The 16,523-nt window shown below is 34.1% G+C and overlaps 1 protein-coding gene across 1 annotated transcript; it reads left to right on the forward strand.

The window, feature by feature from the left end:
• The first annotated feature begins 685 nt into the window (after positions 1-685).
• Positions 686-4,374, forward strand: LOC140885323 (WAT1-related protein At3g28050-like). Its single transcript, XM_073292289.1, has 7 exons — positions 686-865; positions 955-1,017; positions 1,179-1,292; positions 1,380-1,611; positions 1,712-1,870; positions 3,678-3,829; positions 4,150-4,374. Exons 1-7 carry the CDS (start codon positions 687-689, stop codon positions 4,307-4,309), a joined length of 1,059 nt encoding a protein of 352 aa, XP_073148390.1. The 5' UTR covers position 686; the 3' UTR covers positions 4,310-4,374.
• Positions 4,375-16,523: the final 12,149 nt, after the last annotated feature.

Here is a 16,523-nt window from a genome sequence, read left to right on the forward strand (position 1 = left end):
ATAATTTATAAGTTATCATATGTTTTTTTTAAAAAAAATAACTTTACCCAATCTCAAATTTTTTAGTTTATAATTTTGTTACATTAATATATATATATATATATATATATATATATATATATATTTATTTAAAATAAATGAAATCCATTTCATCAATAAATTAAAAAAATATTTCAAATAAATTTATTATTTATGTCAAATAATTATTATTTCAAAGAAAAAAATAAAAATAATAAGATATATTAAAGATACAAATTCATGTAATTGTATTGAAAAATTTACAAATCTTTATAAAAGTCCTGCAAAAGTTAACAAATAATTCACGAAAATCTGTTTTGTAAATCCGTGAGATTCTATAAAAGTCAATAAAAATCCATCAACTCCACAAAAATCTATTATTTTAATATACACACACAACATGCCAACACAATCATAGTCTTTCCATATATTAATATTGTCTTTTCTAAAATATATATATACATATACATAAACTTATAATTTCTACTGAATCATATGATATCCATAAAATAATGTAAAAACAAAACTACAATAATAAAGAAATCCAGTCCAGTACAATTAGCTCATGAGCTTGTAAGATTCTATAAAACTCCTACAAAATGCACCCACATGAAGCACGCAGTCAAGTATCTCGTCCCAACCCGCAACGTGGAGCCGGACACGGCGGCATGGCGGGGCGATTCTTGCTGCCTTTCGTCGGCATGGTGGTGGCGATGACGGCTTTAGCGACCAATTTGATAGTAAGCAAAATGGCCATGTCCAAAGGCGCCAGTTTCTACATTTTATCAGTCTACTCTAATGGCTTGGCCACTCTTGTTCTTCTCCCCACCGCGTTTATTTTCCGCAGGTTAACACTTTTCTTGTCTCAGTTTTTGGTGGAAGTTTATATTTTTCAAGAGATCTATGTGGGCTATTGGGTGTTTTGATTCTTTGCAGGTCTAAAATCCCGCCGGTTACATTCACGGTTGTTTGGAGAATTTTCTTGCTTGCTTTGTGCGGGTAATTCATCACTTATTTATCAAAACAAAGTTTCGTCTCTGTCTCTGTTGTATGATTTAAAAAATTTGAATTGCATCGCTACGACTAACTATATATACATCGTTTTTAATTATGGTTGTTTTCTTCTTCTTCTTTTTTTTTTTTTTTTTGCTTGCATCAAGTTGCTTAGCAGATATTGGGAGTTATGCTGGTATCGACTACAGCTCTCCCACACTCGGATCCGAGTTACTGAATCTTGTTCCGGGTTTTGCTTACATACTCGCCGTCATATTCAGGTTACCTCCAAGTCATGTATATCAGATTTCAATCGTTGTCACGTCCCAGAATCGAGCACTAACACAAATCTTGATGACCATATATAGGATGGAAACACTAGATTTGAAAAGATCAAGTGGAATCCTCAAGTTCTTGGGAACTATAACTTTAATCGCGGGGGCGTCTATTGCGACTCTGTACAAAGGAGCAGCAATCTTGAACAAACCATCAATCTTAACCTCATCGGTACATGTTTTGGCATCACCACAAGATTGGGTTCTTGGAGGAAATTTGCTTGCAATGGCTTCTTTTTTAACCGCGGTGTGGTCTTTAGTTCAGGTTTGACTCTTCCTAAGGCTAAAGAATTTTGCAAAAATGTTGCAAGGTTTGATATGATGAGGTAATGAAGATTGAATAATCCTTTGGTATGTTATTTCAGACCAAGATTCTCAAGATGTACCCGGTGGAGATGGTCGTGGTGGCGATTTACTGCGTCTTTTTGACCATACAATCCTCTGTTATTGCTCTGATTGCAGAAAAAGATTCATCTGCTTGGAAGTTACAAGCTGAGATGGGCTTGGTTGCCGTATTATATGCGGTGAGAAACGATACTTTCCTCATAGTTCACTTGTATTTGTTGATGATGGTATGGTACTAGGTGATACGTAAATTGAAATGGGTAGATTAACAAAGTGAGTAGAATGTAAGTCGAGGCTAGAGTGCAACTTTTTTTGGAAACAAATCTGTTTCATAGCTTATGGGATTACTTACATGATCATATGCCGGGATATGACGACTTTAATTTCGTCGTGTGGTAGTAGCATTACAAATCACAAGAATATAGAACAAAAGGTGCTTACTGATCTTTATAGATTAGAAGAAACAGTATGAAACTGTACATATATATGCACCCTTAGCTTTCATGATCCGACCCCTCCCATCACGATATAATGGCTCGGATTGCACTCTTATGCTTTGCTTGTCAATTTAATCCCAACGGCGAGCACGGGAAAAATCAATGGATTTCATTGCATTGATGATATTTAGATCGACTATTGGGACGGGTTTGGAGAGGGAGATTGCAATCCCATACTTGCCCCTTACTCACTTTGAAGAATTTGAATTTTTCCCAAACCCAAACCCAAACCCGATAAGTGGCTTCGAACCCATCCTCCCATCCTCACTTGAGCGGGTGAATTTGTACTAGCTCCCTAGTTGGGATTGATTTGAAATCCAATACAATGATTCAAAAAATAACTATTTGAGATTTGGAATTTATTGTCAAGTGGATTTGTCCTGACAACCAATTGATTTGTTATTATATTTGAAATCTCTAGCTTCAAATCCCTCAATACTAATGTGACATTATGGTTATGTTAGAACTTGAATATTTATACATTTAATTAATCATAAGTTTATGATGTTTCTGTTATTTTATCTACTGTTTGACTTAAAATAATTAAATTTATATAATAAAAAACTAAAAAGTCTTTATTTACTATTGAACTCCGACGAATCACGCCTAATCTTGCAATTCTTGATACTTGATATCAACTTTTCATCGTGCTTCAATTTTTTTATAACCTTTCATGTAATTGTGTAAAACTATTAGGATTTCTTCAATTTTGGACAACTCTCTTCCTCTTCCACCTATATTCCGTGGTAGGTTAGATCCTACCCCATGTATATTACCCCATGGGGTAGATGGCAATCACTGGTTGATTCATATCATGTGGGTCTCATTGAATTATATGAAGCCATATGATTTGAACAAATAAAATATATACACCTGTCCCATGAGGTAATACTCATGGGATAGGTTGAAATTTTTCATATTCCGTATATTAGTTGGCTAATTCGAATCCAATGGCCCATATTTTTTTTTACCGGCGAAATGTTCTGCGAAAAATATGAGCTTTTAGATACTTTGTAGGCAGTGTCTGCAAAAAATAGCATCGAACAAATCGTATTAGCTAACGAGGAGCTCATGACTTTGTCTGTTACTCTATTGATTTCACCTTCATCCGAAATTTGTTTCCATAAATTACAAAAAAAAAAAAAAAAAAGTATCTATTTGAAACTTAGATTTTGCCTGATCAATCAATTCACCGAAATCCATTCGAATTCTTGGTCAGAATTGATAATCTTTTTGTCCAATTTTCTACATTTGACGTTTATGTGAAAACGTGGTAGCGAAAGTGAGATTAGTATAACATTGAATATCATAGCAATTATGGGTTAATCTGTTGGGAGATTGTATCTGTGCATGGAGTAGCCTAATATAAATTGTTGGAATTTCGATCTCGAATCCAAAACTTAAACATGTATTCGTCCTTCATTTTTACGCGAGGGACGTTTTATTTCTTCTTTGATCATAACAATTTTCTCTAATTTCATCAATGCAGGGGATCGTTAACATATCGTTCCGAATCTACTTGATGTCTTGGTGCCTTTCGAGGACAGGACCTCTTTTCGTTACTATGTTCAACCCCTTGGTGATCGTCGTCTCCACGATCATCGGCATCATCTTCTTCAACGAAGTTCTCTACGTTGGCAGGTTTGACATTTCACACTTTTAAGTCATTGGTAAATAGAGCTGTTAAAATTGGTCGACCCGCAACCCACCAAAATCTATCATTTGGAGGGACTGGACGAAACGGACTACCAATTTTTAGTTATATTTGATGGGACGGGGTAGGACAGCCCGCCATTTGGATGGATTGAGAAATTTTCAACCCAACCAAATTATTCACGGGACGGAGCGGGCAAACCCAATGAGCTCTATTCACTTTGACAACTATTAACGGTCGGATGCATTTTCGACATGATATGATTCTTGGTTTATATGAGCATTAATCCAATTGCATTTTCATGCAGTGTGGCTGGTTCAGTTGTGCTAGTTATTGGGTTATATGCTGTTGTTTGGGGAAAGGCAAAAGAGAACTTGGTGAAGGAAGATAATGAGCGAGGAAATGGACCCTTGTTAGGCTATCATCAAGTCCCTCTATTGCAAGATAGAATTCATGAAGAAGCGTAGATTTTTATACTCCAAATAATTTTTTTTTAAAAAAAATAAAAATGGAAATCTTGTTTATATTTTGTTTGTAGCTATTTGTCTAGTTTGATTATTATTTTCAAATGTGACGTGAATGTATAAAGTTGAGAAGTAATAATGATCTCTACAAAAAATAATTAAAGTGTGACGTTTGACAGATCAGTTGTCATATTTGATGTTACGATATACCATAAGAGCGTGAAAATAACACATTTAAACCTGAGAGAGATATCGCATAGGGTACAAGAAGATGTGTTGGGTTTTAGAACACAAGCAATCCTGATTTTGATGATAACAAAAAATGTTATTGTGTTTCTAACATATTTACTCTAAGTGTGAAGTTGATAACTCAAGATGGAAGCCAAAACTCAAATTTAGCAAAACTGAATCTCTGGCAAGCGCTACTATTTTGATGATATCTCATAGATCATAGATGAAAATGATTATCCGCTGAAATAATTGCGAAGAAAACTCATTTTGGAACATATTGTATTTCACGTCAGTTGAGCAAAACGGATGTTATCTTGGTCAAACAGACATCGCAATACCAAACTGAATCCAATCAGTTTAGCAGAAAATACACCATCAATTTACCTCGAGCAGTTCTTGTATTTTGGCCATATCTTGCAGCTAGATTATCTGAATGGAATGATTCACCATGCGTTGAAAATATAAGATAATGATATACAAATCATATTCACAAGTCAAAGACTGAATCATATCCTAAGAAGATTTTAAACTACATTGAAGTTACTGGTCCATAAGTGAAATTCTGCAGAGCAGAATTTCTGGCATAGTCTGGTATATCAAGCATAACTCTCTCATATGAAATCCAAATTGAGTGATTCTTAATTCCATGGAAATCTAATAGAAAGGGCTACATATTTCATGTTTATCACTTTTCCCAGAAATCAACGAATCAAGAGATATAACACTAAACTGATAATATACACTTAACTGATTTTGTGCTAAACTGATTTTGAGCAGCTCTGGTATTTTGAGAATAACTTTTTCATATGAACTCCGAATTGATTGATTCTTGTGGAGTTGGAAATCTAAGATCAATATATATAAATTTTGTATTCATCACTTTGCCCAAATTGTTATAGATTATGCCGGAGCGAATATGACGATAATAATTGCGGAATAAAATAATCAACAAGAACACCAAAGATTTACGTGGTTCACCCAATATAGGCTACGTCCACGGAGCTGCTGCAAATATTTATAACCGGAAAAATATCACAAGTGTATATAAAACACTATATCTCTCACCACCCAAACCCCGAGTATTACCGAGAAAATAATTTCTCTAACTCACACAAGAGAACACTCAAGAAAAATACCAAGAAACTCTCTTTGTTTCTTATCTCTCTTTTTTCTCGATTTTGGGATGATACAAATGAAGGGCTACGGTGCCTTTTTATAGGCAAACTTCATTTGTGTGAACATGGAAATTGCTAGCTTTATTCCTTTTCCATTTCACACGTTTTCCTTCAAACTTGGCAACTTTGACAAACCGTGTCAGACGCCATCATTGAAAAGATTGGCCCATCAGCTTTGACATTTCACCTAACATTTCTCCCACTTGAAGACTTGATTTCAATCATGGCTTCACACAGTCAATGCATCAACTCATACCTTCCTTATTTATGCTTGTAGTCCAACTGAAGTCGAGCACAACTTCAGTTTGTCAGTGGTCACCACCTTCGTGAACATATCAGCAGGATTTTTACTTCCAAGAATCTTCTCAAGCTTCAAGACTCCATTCACCCAATCTCTAAGGATCCCGATTCCAAGGATTTGTTTTGCAGCACCCAAATCCTTCATAGAAAATTCTATCTTTAGTTTATCAATCTCCTTCAGACAAACTCCTGCTATCAACATATCATCTACATATACCAGTAGCATGATATAAGAACCATCAAGCTTCACATAACACCGGTGATCAGCATGATACCTCGGGAAACCATCATTATTCATTACACCATCAAACTTCTTGTACCACTGTCTTGGAGCTTGTTTGAGACCGTACAAGCTTTTCTGAAGTTTGCACATCATTTTCTCTTTCCCTCGTACTTCAAATCCCTGTGATTGGTTCATTTCTTCATCTAGCTCACCATGAAGAAACACAATCTTTACATCTAACTGCTCCAAATTCAAATCTTCTTTTACCATCAATCCAAGTACAATCCTGATAGTAGTTAACTTTACCACCAGAGAGAAAATATCAGTGTAATCAATGACTTATTTTTCACATTTTACAACAAGGATTTCTTTGTACCGCTTGCTACCATCGTGTTCTAATAGGTACTCCCACTTGCTATGTAAAACCTTTTTACCTTCAGGAAGTTCTGACAACTCCCACGTGTGATTGGATTACAGTGAATCCATCATATCTTTCATGGCTAACTCCCACTGTTTAAAGGTCTCATAAACATCTGATTTATTTTTTCAAAAAATAAACCCAGACCTTCCTGCTCGAATCATCGATAAATGTGACATAATATCGTGAGCCTCCAAGGGATGTCACAGGAGATGGCCCCCACATGTCAGTATGAACCAGCTCCAACTTTGCTGCTTTCGGTTCTCTAACGCCTTTCGAAAAGCTCACATTTTTCTGCTTTCCAAGAACACAACTTTCACACAGTTTGTGTTCGACAGTTTTTAACTCCAGTAGCTTCCCTTTTGATATCAGCATCTTCATTTCTTTCTCACTCATATGTCCAAGTCTACAGTGCCATAGACTTGAGTTAGCTCCAGCATCCACAGCTGCTAACATTTCTCTGCAACTAGAAGTCATGTAGAGGGTTCCAGTTTTCTGTCCTCGAGCAACAATCATGGCTCCTTTACTTACTTTACAAGAGCCATCGCCAAAAGTCACTTTATGGCCTTCGTCATCGAGCTGTCCCACTAAGATCAGATTCCGCGTCAGTCTTGGTACATGTCTAACTTTATTGATTTTCCAGACAGATCCATTTGACATTTTCAACCGGACATCTCCCATACCAACAATCTCCAAAAGGTTTCCATCAGCTAGAAATTTTTTTCCATAATCGCCATCGATGTAACTATCGAATACATCGCGATTATCCGTGGTATGAAACGAGGCTCCAGAATCCATAACCCAAGAGTCAACAGGGCTTTCCATGGATAACACTAAAGCATCGTGTACTTGCTCAGCCACAACATTTGCATTATTCTTGGGTGATCTGCAGTTCTTTTTCATATGACCAGTTTCATCACAGCTCCAACAATTTAATTTCTTTTCGAATGTATTTTTGTCTTTTCCACTTCTTGAGCCACGCCATCGGTTAGAACCTTTTTCACTACTCCTGCCCCTACTTCTGTTGCAACCACAGAGCATACTCAGAATTTTAAGAAATTTTTCACCAAGGCTCCCGGACACCGTAACAGCTCTGATACCAGTTGTTATGGATTATGCCGGAGCGAACATGACGATAATAATTGCGGAATAAAATAATCAACAAGAACACCAAAGATTTACGTGGTTCACCCAATATAGGCTACGTCCACAGAGCTGCTGCAAATATTTATAACCGGAGAAATATCACAAGTGTATAAAAAAACTATATCTCTCACCACCCAAACCCCGAGTATTACCGAGAAAATAATTTATCTAAATCACACAAGAGAACACTCAAGAAAAATACCAAGAAACTCTCTTTGTTTCTTATCTCTCATTTCTCTCGATTTTGGGATGATACAAATGAAGGGCTACGGTGCCTTTTTATAGGCAAACTTCATTTGTGTGAACATGGAAATTGCTAGCTTTATTCCTTTTCCATTTCACACGTTTTCCTTCAAACTTGGCAAATTTGACAAACCGTGTCAGACTCCATCATTGAAAAGATTGGCCCATCAGCTTTGACATTTCACCTAACAAAAATATCAGCGGATCATGCAAAATGGCTTCTAGTTTAGCAATTCAATTTACCTCACTAAAATGCTACAAAACTTAAGCTTGCTCAACTGTTGCTCAACTGCGTTTTCTCAACTGCTACAGCAACCAAACTACTCTAAGTTCAGTTTCGCACCAAATTTTAGTTTAGCAAGATCAGTTTCGCTTAAGATCAGTTTAGTGAAATTCAGTATAGCTCCAGAAAAAGTACAGAAACGGTACAAAAGTATTTTAACGGCTCTATTTCTGTGTCTAACGACTATATAACTCTTTGAGCCTATAAATACAACATCTTGGAGTTCAAACACAAGTTTCTCAAGAGATTCAAAGCATGAGCAGCCTACTTGAAGAAATCAGCTAGTTGAGAGCAAAGCCCAAGGTATGAAGAACATATCAAAATTCTTGAGCGTGAAAAGTCATGTTCTTCACACCCAACTCACTCACATATAAAAGAGAAATGTATTTCATAAATTAGTTGAGTGAGAGTTTTTACACAAAGACGTTAAAGATTGTGTTTGTAGTCTTGACATAAAGACGTAAAACTATATGCGGATTGTGAGGTTGCAGCCTACAATCGAGTGGTGGCTAGGAGTTCTAAGATAGGCAGTGGGTAAGTCCTAGTCTTGGAGTGAGTTTGTACAAATGAGTTGTTTAAATCAAAGTCTTCTAGTGATATCCTTCCAAGAAGGAAGAAGGGGTGACGTAGGAGTATTTGAAATCTTCGAACATCCATAAACAAATCCTAGTATCTTTATTTCTTGCTTTTGTTTATTGCTACTGTTTTAGATTGCATTGTCGAAGCATTTTATGTTTTGATAATATACCTAAATGTTGCATTCAAAGTGTGATAAAATGCTTCAACTAAACCGTTTTCATTATTTCAACTTGCATCCTCTTAAATTGATTTATAAAATGTTAAGTTAGTTTCTACAAAGGATTATTTCGAGTGTATTCCGCTTTGTTTGAAAACCAAACTCGATTTAATTCATCGGTGCTCAATATTTCAAGAACTGAGCTATTGTAGCTCAAAATATCTTAAAACTATGTATTCAACCCCCCTCTACACACCGTGTTCGATCCTATCAATTGATATCAGAGAGTGTTGTTCTTGAAATAGCATTTGAAATTGATTTTGATCTTTTAAATTTGTTTTTCATAATTTTTCTAACATATATATGCATAGTTGAGTTTTCTGGCAACTTGTAGTGACTTTGGGAAAAATGACATAACTTCTTGCTCGAATGTCCAAACGACAAAACGCTTTTTGCATTGCAAACTAGACTCGTAGAGGATCACAGTGGTATAAAATTTGCAGCGTGGTTATGCACGAGGAAAAACAGTTTATTCTTTGAATTCAGACGAGTGTGTTGTCGCAGAAAACAAAGCATAGGACATGAGCTGGTATTTTTGTCCAGAAGCTCAAGGATGTTGCACTCATCGATTTAAGGGACGTATTACCTTGAATCACAACCATCCATCGTCAAGAATAACTAGGTACACTCGTTTTTAAAATTAGCTTTGAGAAGAGCACTTGAGTTTTATTGGCAATATGATGTTCTACTTGTGTTAGCATGTCTTTAACTTTAAGCATGTCTAGTCATTTCTCTTACATCAGTGGTTGCGCTTAAACATTAAAAAGGGACGCTTAAATGATTTATGAATATTTCAGTCGGTATGTCAATCTTGACTTTGTGCTGCTTGGCGGTTCGAGTTAATTTTGTCAATTCTTGATGAAGTTTGATAGTTGCTCAACTTGTTTTATTTTGTGTTGGATATTTTTGTGCATTGCATATTTTGAAAATATGTTGGTTAGTTACCCCTCTACTCTTTTCGATTTCAAATTTCAAAAATATAGGGAGGGAGCTAATTATAATTTTAAGTGGGAGAATTATTTTTGCTTAATTTGTGTCTTTTTTATTCACACAAAAAGGGGGAGAAATATGTTAGTTAAAAATATGATTTTTTTGCATTGCTTGAGTTTAAATGTTCATATTTTTATCCAAGTTTTGTGATCATAAAAAATGGGGAGATTGTTGGATTTTGGAACACAATCAATCCTGATTTTGATGATAACAAAACTTGTTATTTTATTTATAACATATTTACTCTAAGTGTGAAGTTGATAACTCAAGATGGAAGCCAAAACTCAAAGTTAACAAAACTGAATCTCTAGCGAGCTCTACTATTTTGATGATATCTCATAGATCAGATATGAAAATTATTATCCGCCAAAACAACTGCAGATAAAACTCAATTTAAAACACATTATATTTCACGTCAGTTGAGAAAAAACGGATGTTATCTTGGTCAAACAGAAGTTGCAATACCAAACTGAATCCGATCAGTTTAGCAGAAAATACACCATCAATTTACCTCAAGCAATTTCTGTATTTTGGCCATATATTGCAGCTCAATTATCCAAATGGAACGATTCACCATGCGTTGGAAATATAAGACAATGATTTACAAATCATATTCACAAGTCAAAGACTAAATCAGAACCTAAAAATCTTTTAAACTGCATTGAAGTTACTAGTATGTAAGTGAAATTCTGCAAAGAAGAATTTCTGGCTCTGGTATATCTAGCATAACTCTCTCATATGAAATCAAAATCGATTTATTCTTAATTCCATGGAAATCTAAGAGAAAGGGCTACAACTTTTATGTTTATCACTTTGTCCAGAAATCAACGAATCAAGAGATATAGCACTAAACTGATCGTATGCGCTCAACTAATTTTGTGCTAAATTGATTCTGAGCAGATCTGGTATTTTGAGCATAACTTTTGCATATGAACTCCGAATTGATTGATTCTGGTGGCGTTGAAAATCTAAGATCAAAGGCTATAACTTTTGTATTCATCACTTTGCTCAGATATCAACGGATCATGTAAAACAACATCTAGTTTAGCAATTTAGTTTACCTCACTAAAATGCTACGAAACTGAAGCTTGCTCAACTGTTACGAAACTGAGTTTGCTCAACTGCTACAACAACCAAACTACTCTAAGTTCAGTTTCGCACCAAAGTTCAGTTTAGCAAGATCAGTTTCGCTTAAGATCAGTTTAGTGGAATTCAGTATAGCTCCAGAAAAAGTACATAAATAGTACAAAAGTATTTTTAACGGCTCTATTTCTGTGTCTAACGACTATATCACTCTTGGAGCCTATAAACACAACATCTTGGAGTTCAAACACAAGTCTTTCAAGGAGATTCAAAGCATGGGCAGCCTACTTGAAGAAATCAGCTAGTTGAGAACAAAGCTCAAGGTGTGAAGAACACATCAAAATTCTTGAGCGTGAAAAGTCAAGTTCTTCACATCTAACTCACTCACATATAAAAGAGAAATGTATTTCACAAATTAGTTGAGTGAGAGTCTTTACACAAAGACGTTAAAGATTGTGTTTGTAGTCTTGACATAAAGACGTAAAACTATATGCGGATTGTGAGGTTGCGGCCTACAATCGAGTGGTGGCTAGGAGTTCTAAGATAGGCAGTGGGTAAGTCCTAGTCTTGGAGTGAGTTTGTACAAATGAGTTGTTTAAATCAAAGTCTTTTAGTGATATCCTTTCGAGGAGGAAGAAGAGGTGACGTAGGAGTATTTGAAATCTCCGAACATCCATAAACAAATCCTAGTATCTTTATTTCTTGCATTTGTTTATTGCTATTGTTTTAGATTGCATTGTTGAAGCATTTTATGAGTATGATAAAATACCTAAATGTTGCATTCAAAGTGTTTGATAAAATGCTTCAACTAAACTCTTTTCATTATTTCAACTTGCATCCTTTTAAAATGATTTACAAAATGTAAAGTTAGTTTCTACGAAGGATTATTATTTCGAGTGTACTCCACTTGATTTGAAAATCAAACTCGATTTAATTAATCGGTGCTCAATATTTCAAGAACCGAGCTATTGTAGCTCAAAATATTTTAAAAGTGTGTATTCAACACCGTGTTCGATCCTATCAAGATGTGCACTCAAAATTTTGAGACTTTCATCTTAACTTGTAACAATATAGTTTCATCACCGATTCACCACCATCACTAGAATAAAAAATTAAGAGTGATTAAAAATTTATTTAAAAAACTAAATAAATAACACAAAGTTCTTCAAAATTCATCAACCATTATATCATTTTCTTCTTCATTACTTTTAATTTTCTTTTATTTTCATCAATAATATCTATAATATTTTATCCTTACCAAATATTAGATCGTTTTAAATAACACAAAAATTCTTGTGAGATAGTCTTATATGTCAATTCTCTGAGATAAATCTCATATTTTGAGCCGTCAATTTGGGTTAGGTCCGCCGGATCGGCCGGCCCCTCCACACAATTTAAGTGGATTGGGTTGAAATTTTTTCAACCCAACAAAGGGTGGGCCTAGATGGGCCAACCCGCCTAGGCCCGTGACCCGCGTGGGTTGGCCCGTCACGGCCTTGTAGAATTAATATTTTATTTTTATTTTTATTGTGATATATATAATTTTTAATAAAAGTTGTGAATTTTTTTTTGTATTAATTACTTTATATAAAATTTACATATATGAAATCAATAATTAAAATTTTTATTAATATGCTTCTATTAATATTTATTTATGAAATGATATTTATAATTAATTATAATAATTTTTATTTAATTTTATCTGCAGTGAGCCAACTCGCGGGCCGATCCGCCTAACTCGCAACCCACCTTGGATTGGGTTGGGTTGAGGATTTCCAGCCCGCGGGGATGCATGGTGGGCCGGCCCGCCCTCGACAAGCCAAAAGGTGGGTTTTTCCTGGGCCGCCCGCCCCGCCATGGGTTGGCCCGCCTGACAGCTCTACTCATATTTGGATCAGCATGAAAAAAATATTTTTTTTTATGTCAAATATTTTTTTTTATTATAAATATGAGTATGATCAATTTTTTCCACAGATATATATCCGTGAGGCAATCTCACAAGAAAATCATATTTTAATTAATGATAGAATAGCGGGAGTCCAAACCGTCTTAATCCACTTCAATATACATAACCCGCTTACCTATTTTGACCAACTTAAATAAAAATGCACACCCCATACCTAATCACTCACTCACATTTTAAACACGCAAAAATCCTCACCTACCAATCCATATCTACCTCCATTTTTATACTTGGAGGAAATATTTTCTTCCTTGCGTCACAAAAAAAATAGTATGTATGTTGATCTCAAAAAATATCATAAATTATTTTTAACCATTATCTTTTAAAAAAGGGTATGCTTCTTATTAAACGATCTCATATATATTTATCTATAAGACGGTTTGACCTATTTCATTATTATAATAAATATTCAGTAATATTTTTTATATAAAGAATAATACTTTTTCATGAAAAGTTCGAATGATGAAATTTGTTTCTTAAAATTGAGCCAATAAAACGGTCTCTCAACAATTTTGTCTTAAAAAAATTACTGAACTATTTATGTGAAAATAATATACAAATTATATGCAGGTGACAGTTCCAATTGTATATATACTAATTATATACTATTTAATTATTGTATTTAAATCCATTGATGATATGATATGTAATACAAATTATAGATCTTTAATATATTAATATGATTTATATATGTATGCATGCATGTATATACACGTGCAGAGAATAGACACATTGTTTCCATGTAACGACTTTATCTTATGTCGATGCTGTATCATATGAGATCCATAGGAAAAAAAAAACAGTGAGAAAGTATTTTGGTTGGATTTGCTTGTGTCAGTTGTATGTGTTATGTGGCTGCGGAAGCAAGCAAACAATGATAATTTAAACTTACGCATCCATACGCTGACTCGCGTGTTGTGTGTTCATATATATATATATATATTTTTTTTTAAATCATCAATTCGATTTATATATTTATATAAGGATAATATTATAATTATAATTATAAATATAAATAAATAAAAAGTCATGCTAAATTGATTATATTTTTATAGAGGTCATACCATAATTGAAAAACTTACTAATAATAAGTTTTTATCATTGTCATATCTAGAAGTGCAAACGAGTCAAGCTACTCGTGAGCAGCTCGGACACAACTCGACTCGAGCTCAATTAATTTAACCGAGCTTGAGTAGCTCGAACATAAATCGAGCTCGACCTCGACCTCGAGTATCAAATATGTGTGTTCGAGTGGCTCGCGAGCTACTCGATAATATATATATATATATATAATATAAATATAAATATATATAATATAATGAATATAATATTATATATATTATTTATTTATTTTTCGAGTTCGAGCTCGAGTAACTCGAAATATACACGAGTCGAGTTCGAGCATGAAATTAGTTAATCGATCGAGCTCGAGTAGACAAATATAAGTCGAGCTCGAGCTCGAGTAGTATGATACTCGACTCGGCTTGACTCGTTTGCACCCATAGTTATATCTTTGAAAAAAAATGACAAAAAGTATTCATCAATTGTCAGTAAATGAGAAAATAGTGACACAAAAGTTCTTAGCCCATTAATTAATTGATCAGAAATTACTGACTCGTCAGTGGAGCTCGGTGACGTGGGCAGCGGGTATAAAATTTTGGAATTTTGTTTTCGCGGTGTTTTTTGGGTTAGTTTATCCTATATCTGGAGTGTTTCTTCCCCTATTTCAATATCATTAGATCACATGGAACCCCTATATTTTTATGGAAATTGACATATGTGTTGATGATCCAATGTTTGATATTTGACCACATCATGAGGGGAGAAGTACTCCAAGTGTAACATAGAACCACATCATGAGAGGAGAAGTGTAGCATAGAATAATCCCTGTATTTTATCCACTTTGAATCTATTTAGATATTAGATAATTTAGAGGACAAAATCTGGATCCCCGAAATTGAGATTGTTTCCAGATCTATCGCCGGATTGAATTCTCTACGCAACGTAACCATCGAATGTTGGAAGTTCTAACAATCTTGCTGTCACTTTTTAATCTCCTAGCTTTGTGATGTTCTTTTAAGTCTGCTTTGATAGGATAAGTGTTAGTTATTTTCAATGTCCAGTAATTGTTTTTCTTGTATTGGTCTCTTTCTAGGGATTAGCCATAATTCAGTAGAAGATTTTCTCTTAGACCAATATTTGGTTTTGTTTTGGGTTCTAGTAGCATTTTGCTATTTAGTTTAAGTTAGTTTTATTGTCTTTTCTGGTTTTTGAGATTATTCTGATCTCTTTTTTCCTCAGGTTTTGATGTTAATACCAGTTGGAATTCTGAGTCAGTTTACTTTGTACATTACTTTTTATTTATAATATAGAACTATCGTTCCTGAAAAAAAAAAAGAAGTTAAATAGTTATTTCCCCTAATTAAATAATTATCCTCCTCGACAAATTCCCATCCAAAAGAAACTTGATATAGGATTTGATTCTCGTTAACTGCGGGTATTTATTTTTAATTTATTTATAAAATTTAGAAGTTTCTTTGTAATCATTTACTCGAGATAAACAGATCTCGAGTTTATGCTCAAATCACATCAGTAATACGAGCTGTTAAATTATATTTTTGTAATTTAAATCATGATCGTACTTGTACTCTTAAAAAAGTAGAGTAGGTTTCATTTCATATGTTTTACAAATCTATATTCAAGACTGATCGATGGTCCATATCTACATTGAAATATAATATTTTTTTCAATCAAATCAACTTATATTATACAATATTCAATTGAAAAATAATATTTTATACATAAGAAATGACATTTCTAAGTCCCACTTATAAAATCAAGGCAAGGTCTCCAAAGTTTTTTTTTTTTTTTAACTTTTTTTTTGAAAGCTTTTTATTTTTTAAATTGAAATAATCACCTCTTCGAAATCTGTATCTTGGTTTTATCTTTAATCCTCGCATACACACTTGAGTGTGTCTACACCACCGGCAGATATGAATTTGTGGAATGTTCTTTACGTATGGTGTCATATATTATTTTTATTAAAATAATACTCAAAAAATCTACGCTCAATAATTATAAGTCTTTCAATTAATGAGAATCGAACCTATGACATTTGATCTTTTGATTTTTTCAAAAGATATAACTGTTGATAATGATGTTCAAATTCTTACTCAAACTCCATGTTTTGATTGCTCTACACAAAAAGATAATTATTACACCCCAACTTTGTTTTTTTTAAAAAAAAAATCTACACGTATTTGGTGGGACATGCTTGGCGCATTGTATGGCTGCGGATGCCAGCAAGCAAGCAATAAATAATTAGATGTATGCTAGCAAGTAATATAATAATTAGAAGCAGTCAAA

The sequence above is a fragment of the Henckelia pumila genome, chromosome 2 (assembly GCF_033568475.1).
Source record: "Henckelia pumila isolate YLH828 chromosome 2, ASM3356847v2, whole genome shotgun sequence".
Classification (NCBI taxonomy): domain Eukaryota; kingdom Viridiplantae; phylum Streptophyta; class Magnoliopsida; order Lamiales; family Gesneriaceae; genus Henckelia; species Henckelia pumila.